This window comes from Nicotiana sylvestris, chromosome 8 (assembly GCF_000393655.2).
Source record: "Nicotiana sylvestris chromosome 8, ASM39365v2, whole genome shotgun sequence".
NCBI lineage: Eukaryota > Viridiplantae > Streptophyta > Magnoliopsida > Solanales > Solanaceae > Nicotiana > Nicotiana sylvestris.
The window spans coordinates 159296194-159304565 of NC_091064.1; the positions used below are offsets into that span (position 1 = coordinate 159296194).

General features: G+C 40.9%; 1 protein-coding gene across 1 annotated transcript; it reads left to right on the forward strand.

Annotated features, from left to right (window-relative positions):
• The first annotated feature begins 5357 nt into the window (after nt 1-5357).
• On the forward strand, nt 5358-6487 carry LOC138875903 (uncharacterized). Its single transcript, XM_070154781.1, has 3 exons — nt 5358-5456; nt 5783-5845; nt 5927-6487. The coding sequence occupies exons 1-3, from the start codon at nt 5358-5360 to the stop codon at nt 6485-6487; spliced, it is 723 nt and encodes a 240-aa protein (XP_070010882.1).
• Nucleotides 6488-8372: the final 1885 nt, after the last annotated feature.

The following is an 8372-nucleotide window of genomic DNA, read 5'->3' on the forward strand; positions in this document are numbered from 1 at the left end:
CCCCTTATCTCCTTCCTGCCTCAAATACGTGTTTGTTTCATTTCAAAATGTTTCGTCAGTGGCAGAGCAGAGGTCCGGATAGCCAAGTCTCTCCCTGGGTTCCTTTCTGGCTTAGCAAGGTCAAGTGAACCCAAAACCGTCATTAATCGTTTGTCTTTTGTTAAGGACAACCGATTAATGATAGTCAAAGGTTCACTTTCTTCTCCAAGGTTGTTTGAGTTCATGCAGTTCTCGCCGAAGCAGGTTTGGGAGAATTTCCTTTGCGTCGATTGGTTTCCGTTTGGTATCTTCTGTTTGTTTGCTTGGTTGTTTGTTTTTCCAGTTTTCGTCCTTCAGAATTTTTGTTTCTTGCTTAATTGCATTATGTTTTGGTTGTAAGTTCGTTAGTTAGCTTGTTTGCGTAATTGTCAATGACAATCGGCTTCGTAAGGTTTGAGTTTAATTTGGTTTCAATTCATGAGATTTTCTTCTTTCCGCTAGGTTTCATTTCACATTTGTGAATTAATTTTGGAACTGAAGCATTAAGATTAGTCAAGTATAGTTCATCGTTCACATTAATTCTTGTTTCAACAACATTTTCTGAATTCACGCTTATGTGTGAAGGATATTCAAGCTAGTATTCTCATAATTTCAATAGTTGTTTTGAATTTCAATTTGTTTGAAAGTGTCAGCCCGTTTGTTTACTGTTATTGTGATTGTGAGCATTCGGAATTTAAGGGGGTAAGTGAAAAATGGGGAACTTTAGGGGGTAATTTTGGAGATTGTTTCAACTTGAAGAATCTTTAATAACTGATGGGAAGCTTCCTAAATGGACAGATTGCCAAAATGGTTAGGAAAAACAGGCTGTAAATTGAAAATATCTGAAGGAAATGGACAACTGTCCAAAAATCAGTTTTAAAATATGCCCTATGAGGGTTATTTGGAAAAAATCTAACTGCCTTGCCTTGGAAGGCACACAACATACCCTCAGCCTTTAAAAGGAAACCTTCTTCTCATTCAAGACAGTTTTTTCCTACACCTTAGAGAGACCAAAAAGGCTGAAAATACAGGAGAAATCAGAACAACTAGAAAAAAAAAAATCATTGTTCCATTTAAAGTTTTTCGGTAATTCTTGAGGCTCTCACTTCTGAAATGATCTCTGAACAATTGAGGGCTAAAATGGTTTGAGCTTGGTTGGTTTTCAAAAGTTTGGTTCAAATTTTGGCTATTCTTTTTTGATTGCTGGGTATTAGTGGTTATTTCTGCTGGTTTAAAGTTGGGTCCAAGGCTGGTTTCATTGGTCATCTTTACTCCTTCTTGCTTTACCCTTATTCCCAGGTACATGATCTCTGAGTTCTATCTAATGTGAGACCTGATTCAAAGATGAAATGAAAATCTGGAAATTTGAGCATAATGTCACCATTGTTTGCTCATAGATTTAGCTTTATTTTGTTTTAATTGCCTTATTTTGGAATCATATAGTGCATTGAATTCTGCTGGTTGCTGATAGTATCATTCTGAGAGCTAAATTTGTTGGTAATTGGTGGGTGACTCCATTTTCTATCAAATGTCTCATAGATAAATGTTGGTTTTGGGCATGTTGAACTCCTATCTCTGAATCTGATCCTGGACTATCATAGAAGCTTGATGAACAATTTGTTTAGTCGAATCAGTAGTTGTTCTTTACCATCAATCCAGCAAATCGAGTAATATAGAATGTATGAAAGCTTCTTTTGCTGCGTAATTTATTTGAACTGTCATGGCTGGCTTGATGTACTTAGACATCAAGAAAAATGTTTTGTATTCAGTTTTATAGTGTATTGGACAAGAAAATGTTTTGGCTCATTACTTCAGGGTCTGAGTCGTATATGAATTGCCCTGATTATCCGTAAACATGTTAAATATGAATCAATTGTTCAAGTTCAGATTCACTTACTTAGCAGTCTCATGAGGTGTAATTTGTTATTGAAATGGTTTAATCAGGTGTAAGGTCTCGCATAATTGCTTTTTGTTGAATTAGCTGAAGGGCTGATTTGTTTGAATGTGATGGTCTGTTGTCCAGGATCTCGGATCTTGATTGGCCTTGTGTTTCATTTGCCTTGTGGTTTGGATTTCGAACCCATGTTGAGACAAAAGGGGGATGGCTTGTATTCACAGTTGTTTGTGGGCTCATGATTAGAGCCCATTTGTTCCTCTTTAATCCTGAACGGACGCGCCACTTAAGTAATTTGGACTATCTTATTTGGGCTCTCTTATTAATTGTATGAGTGTTATTTTGGTGACAGCCTTGTAGTTGAGCGAGCTCGGATTAAGTCACTCATTCGATAGTCAGGGTTCAAATTCCATTAGTGCTTAATTAACTGGATTCCGCCAAATAGATTTGAGACAAGCCATAGTTAGACACTTAGTAACAAATGGCTCTTGTGTTAATTTCACAATGTAGATGTAAAATAATAAATATTCGTAGAGAAACCTATAGGGCCGTTTAAAATACAATTGTGATTGTGTACACGTTCGCGTGACATGATTACAACTCTATAAACCAATTCGGATTATGCGTTCGCGCAACTTCGAACAAACCTTCTTAATAATAAAAATGGGTTTTCGTAGGTTATTAATTAAATTAGCTCATATAGTCCGAGGTGCACCGTCTACCATTTAATCATACAAAATGACCAATGTTCGTATTTTGCTTTTGACACGCGCAACTTTGGCCAAACCTTTCTCTTTTTTTATAATAATAAAGTGTTAATTGTGGACACATTTGCGTGATATGATTTTTTGACGCGACAAACAAATGGGTACACGTACGCGTGCCCCGTTTCGAGATAATTTTCTTAATTAAAAAGCGGTAAAGGATAAATGCACATAGGGTCTAAAGTCAGTAATTAAACAATTTTAATAAGCCAAGTATGATCAAAGCGACCGTGCTAGAACCACGAAACTCGGGAATGCCTAACACCTTCTCCCGGGTTAACAGAGTTCCTTACTCGGAGTTCTGGTTCGCAGACTGTAATACATAGTCAATCTTTTCCTCGACTCGGGATTTGAACCGGTGACTTGGGACACCATAAATCTCCCAAGTGGCGACTCTAAATTTTAAATAAATAAAAAATCCCATTTCAATTGTCCTTTAATTGGAAAAACTCCCTTATATTTATACCCTTTACGGGGTGTAGTAAAAAGGATGCGTGACAGCTCTGGCGACTCTGCTGGGGATTGAACCCAGAATCTCTGGTTCAGGGTTCAAGAATTCGAGCTTGATAACATGATTTTTACTTGGCTTTGTTTATTGTTGATATTACTGTATTATGTGAACCTTTTGTGATAAATGCTGTCTGTTTACCGCTTTAATATTATTTGAATTGTATATAACTGTCTTCTTACGCCACCCCATCTGAGTCTTCTGAAAATGGAGCATACGTTCGCGTAGCCCGTTTTTTCTGTAGAAATTATACTAAATAGAATGAGGCTGGGCAAGCGACAAGGATGGGTAGACTTTAGTGCTCCCGGTACGTCGCCCCCTCCTCGGCCCCAGTTGTCCGCTCGGGTACCCCAAGTCTAGACCAAAACCCCATGATTTAAACCTAGAAAAACATAGCCCTATGCCGGATCCCTAGTAGGAACGTTTGTTTGCATCATGTACATTTGACTTTGGGGACTCAACACAGGGGTTGGGTCATTCTAGGACAGGTGTGCCCGAAATAACAGATCATCCTGATGCATCCTATGTGCTATGTGAACATTTATTTATTTTGGCTTGCATGCTGACCGGCTAGGGAAAATAAAGCGAAAAAAAAGAAGAGAGGAAAACCAAGAGTGATATAGGGAATGAAATAAAACCCAGTTCTAAAACATCCTGGTATTTGAAAAGCGTCCTGACACTCTGCCCAAAATTTTTCAAAAAAAAAGGGGGTTTATTTTTAAAATAGTCAAACACTGTGTTCTTTCAAATGTGTCAAAACTGACCGAACTACGAAGGTCTTATTCTCACCGGATGTGGGATACGTAGGCAACCTACATAAGGTTCGGCCTTATTTTTGAAAATAAGAGAAAAGAAAAACAAGAAAAGAGAGTCGGTGGTCGAATGAATGCAATCTTGATTTTGGTCAAAATAAGCCGATCCAGCTTCGGCTATGTCTTAAACCGTTCTTGCCGAGGTAGCCTCAGAGTATTTTTCAATTGTCAAAAGGCTATTTTCGTAAAAGAATGGACAAGCTTGTGAGGGGTCATAAATTAATTCCCCCGGCCTCAAAATTCGCGTGTAATTGGGAAGGGGCCGTATTTGCGAAAACAACCATTTGGCTAAAGTTGGCATACAGGGAAAGCGATTATGGTTCTTTTCTTCTTTTATTTGTTCCTTTTCTTTTCTTCTTCAAAAAACTGTTTACAAAAGGGTCAACTCGAGTCAAACCCTAACCTTAATCCTCCACAGGAATAATGAGTACCATCCAAGAACCGCCAGAAGTGGTCAGGGAACAGGCTCGGCTACACTTACGTATGTGGTGGAATGATCTAGACGAAGATGGTCAGAAATGGGTGAAAAAGCACTTGGGTGCTCTTATAGACATCATTGAAATCAAACCACGGGAAGATCTGATCAAAGCTTTGGTAACGTTCTGGGATCCTGTCCACAATGTCTTTCGTTTCTCATATTTCGAGATCACCCCTACTTTGGAGGAGATAGCCGTGTACATTGAATTCGGACGGGACTTGAGGAAGCAGTAACTCATATTTCAAAGGGCTCCATCGGTGCACAAGTTCTTTGACCTCTTGAATATTAGTAAACAGACAAATAAGGAACGTGTGAGCAACGGGTTCTGTGCTTTCCATTTCTTATACTTCAAGTTCGGGCATTCCTCTGGTTTTGAAACACATGAAAAGGGCCTGAGCAACAAACAAAACAAGGGACTTTGGCAAATTCATCGTCAGTTCACATTTATTGTGGTATTCTTGTGGATCATGGTTTTTCCAAATGAGAAAGGAACGGTGGATATATTCGTGTGGCTAGAATTGCACAAATCCTCACTACCAAGGAAGATCATACACTTGCCCCGTTGGTGCTAGAAGATATCTATCGCGCATTGACTGTATGCAAAGTAGGGGCTCAGTTTTTTGAGGGTTTCAGTATCATTCTGCAAATGTGGTTGATCGAGCATCTTCACTATCATCCCAGATTCATGAGTTACGGTTCGAGCCCAAACAACTTCATCATTAGTTACAAGGAGAGGATAAAAGATTACAACACACCAGTAGGATTTGAAGCATAGGTTTCTCATTTGAAAGCTCTTGACATAGGTCAGGTTGAGTGGACTATAGGATGGCTCCCGAGGACAGAAGCCATCTATATGACTGCTACCAAAGGATACCTGAGGATAATGGGCGTAAGGAGTATTCATCCATATGCACCGCAGAGGGTCTTGAGGCAATTGGGGAGGTATCAGATTGTGCCTGAAAATGAAGATCTAAGCATCAAGGTCATAGAGTTGCATCCAGAGGCCGCATCGCCTGAGGCTGTAGTTCAGCAGGATTGGAATAGTTGCCGGTATCTCAAAAATGGAACCTAGGTACCAGACGTCGCCAAAGGGAAGTAGATCCAAATTATGCAGTTTGGTTTGAGGAAATGTCTTATGTAAACAACGAGCCAAAGCCCGAGAGGTCCGCCAAAAGGCCTCATGTTCAAGCCTTTGATGATAAAATTCAAGAGAGGTTAGCTTGGGGGGAGATGGAGAAGGAATATAAGGCCATTATCCACGGTCTGCGAGAAAAATTGAGAAATGTCACCTTCAACAATGATTTGTAGGCACAAGAGGCCGAAGGTGAAAGGAGAAGATTGGTGCGAGAAAACGAGGCCCTCAGAGCTCAGGTTCGACGGTTGAAAATTTAAGCCGAGAACCTAGGCCGAAGCAGGAAACATGAGAGGCTCATTTACAACCTCACTCAAAAGGTACGTGACTACGAAGATGACCTGCAGAAAGCTGAGTCTGAACTAGCAAAAGCACGGGCAAGGTTGGCCAAAAGCGCCGAAGGGCGTGCAACTTTCGTTCAACAGATGAAAGAAAGATATGAAAAAGGGGTCACAGGTTGGGAAAAGGCAATCAGCAACCTCGAGGGTGAAATAGATAAACAAGCCAAAAAATTTAAGGTTAAAAGAGAACATTGTTACGCCTTAATGGCACGACTAGAAAGGGACTTACAACAACTCCATGAGCAGAACCAGGTAGCCGAAAGAAATTTGGAAGCCAAAACCCAACAAATTGGGAGTTTGTTGCAAGAGAAGGGCGTCATAAGAGAGCGAGTCAAAAGGGTTGCTACCTATATCACAATGAAGTGCAGTAGCTGTGAGGATATGACGAGATCTATGTTCTTCGCCACTGTGATGATTTTTGTTTGCCGAGTAATGGAAGATCTCTACCACCTTCAGGAGGATTTAGCAAGTTGGCCTACAGCAAGGCCGAATGACGCCCCGCGGGTCCCAGGGACAGTTGAGGAATTGATGTATTCATGATTTCTTGAGTCTGTGTTTTCTTTCCGTTAAAGTCTGGAGTCTGTATTTTTGTTATCAGAGCATGCGGGTTGTTTGTTTTTGAGTCTGTATCTCGAGTCTATTAGTTTCTTTCGAGTCTGTTAGTTTCAGTCTTTGTAATAGCATTTTTATATGAAAATTGAAAATCCCAAATGTTTTTACTTTATTTTACACTTATCCACAAGAACTACGCTTGGTCTGATTCATGCGGGGTCATAATACGTAGACAATCTCCATAGGATTCGACCGCAACCAAAAAAAAAAGAGGAAAAGAGGGAAAGAAGTTAAGAGGAAAAACAAGAGAGTAAAGAAAAAGAAAGAGCGAAAAAACAAGAAAGAAAAAAAAGAGAAAATAAGAGAGAGTAAAAACAAAGAGAGAACAGAGGCCAGAATGAAAGGAAATGAAAGAAAAGAAAAGAAAAGGGGATGTTTGCCAATAAAAGAAAGAAAAGGCCGGGATGACGCATGCAACCGATCAAATACATAATAAAGACAGTTAACTGTCTAGGTGCATTCATGCCCAATGTGCGGTTGCCAATTTGTTAAATCCTAATCGCTAACAAGGTTGTTTGTTTGATGCATTAAGTCTAGGCAGGTGGTTAGTTGACTGGCATTCTGGCAACTCACTCATACAACACCCGATCGAAAGACAAGCTAAATATGGTCGACCAGGAACCGGAAACCAGTATTGACGATCCATCGAAAGAGATGGAAGAAATGGAAGTTAATGCAATGAGGGAAGAAATGTATAAGCTGAAACAGCAGATGGCTGAAATGTACCAAGCTTGGGCGAAAGGGCATCCACCACTGGTTTATCCCGCCAATCCTGCTTATATCCCACCATCAACCCAACCTCCAGAGCCTCCCATTGTGAACTCATCTCCAGCCTTCCCCCTCTACCAACAATGTCAAGGAACCACTTCCCATACTTCTCAAGCTCCACCACCCAAACAAGTCCCGTACCCTCACCCACCAATTACACCTATTTTTGTGGCACCCCCACCTGCTACATTACACAGATCTTCCCGTGAACCCCTGTTTCAAACTCACGACAACCAGTACTATCCCCCTGAACCCACCTTCAAAGTTCCAGAACCATATCCTTACACTCCTCATCTTGATATCCCGGTAGAGACCGAGAAACTGCCCAAAAATCCCGAGCATGAAGAGATGATCAGAAAGGTCAAAAGCTTAGAGCAATCATTCCGAGATATGAAGGGGTTGGGAGGCCAAGTGAGTGTGGCCTATAAGGATTTGTGTCTTTTCCCAGATGTTCAGTTGCCAGCAGGGTTCAAAATGCCCAAGTTTGATCTGTACGATAGGCATGGCGACCCAGTAGCACACTTAAGAGGATTCTATAGCAAGATGAGAGGGGCAGGTGGAAGAGACGAATTGCTGATGACATATTTCAGCCAATGTTTGAGTGGGTCGGTGCTAGAATGGTACACTAGACAAGATCATAGCAGGTGGTACACATGGGACGATTTGGCCCAAGCCTTCGCCTGTCATTTTTAGTATAATCTCTAAATTATCCCAGATCGTCTGTCATTGACGAAGATTGAGAAGAAGCCCGGTGAGAGTTTCCAAGAATATGGGTTCCGTTGGAGAGAGCAAGCAGTGAGGGTTGACCCCCCGATGAAAGAAAGCGAGATGGTTGATTATTTCTTGCAGGCTTTGGAGCCCACTTATTTTGGTCATTTGGTGTCAGCAGTGGGCAAGTCCTTTAATGAAGTTGTGAAAATGGGAGGCATGGTTGAGGAGGGACTCAAGTCCAATAAGATTATGAGTTATTCGGCAATCAAAGCAACCACTGAGGCCATTCAAAACGGTACAAGGGGTGTGCTCGGAAAGAAGAAGAAAGAGGATG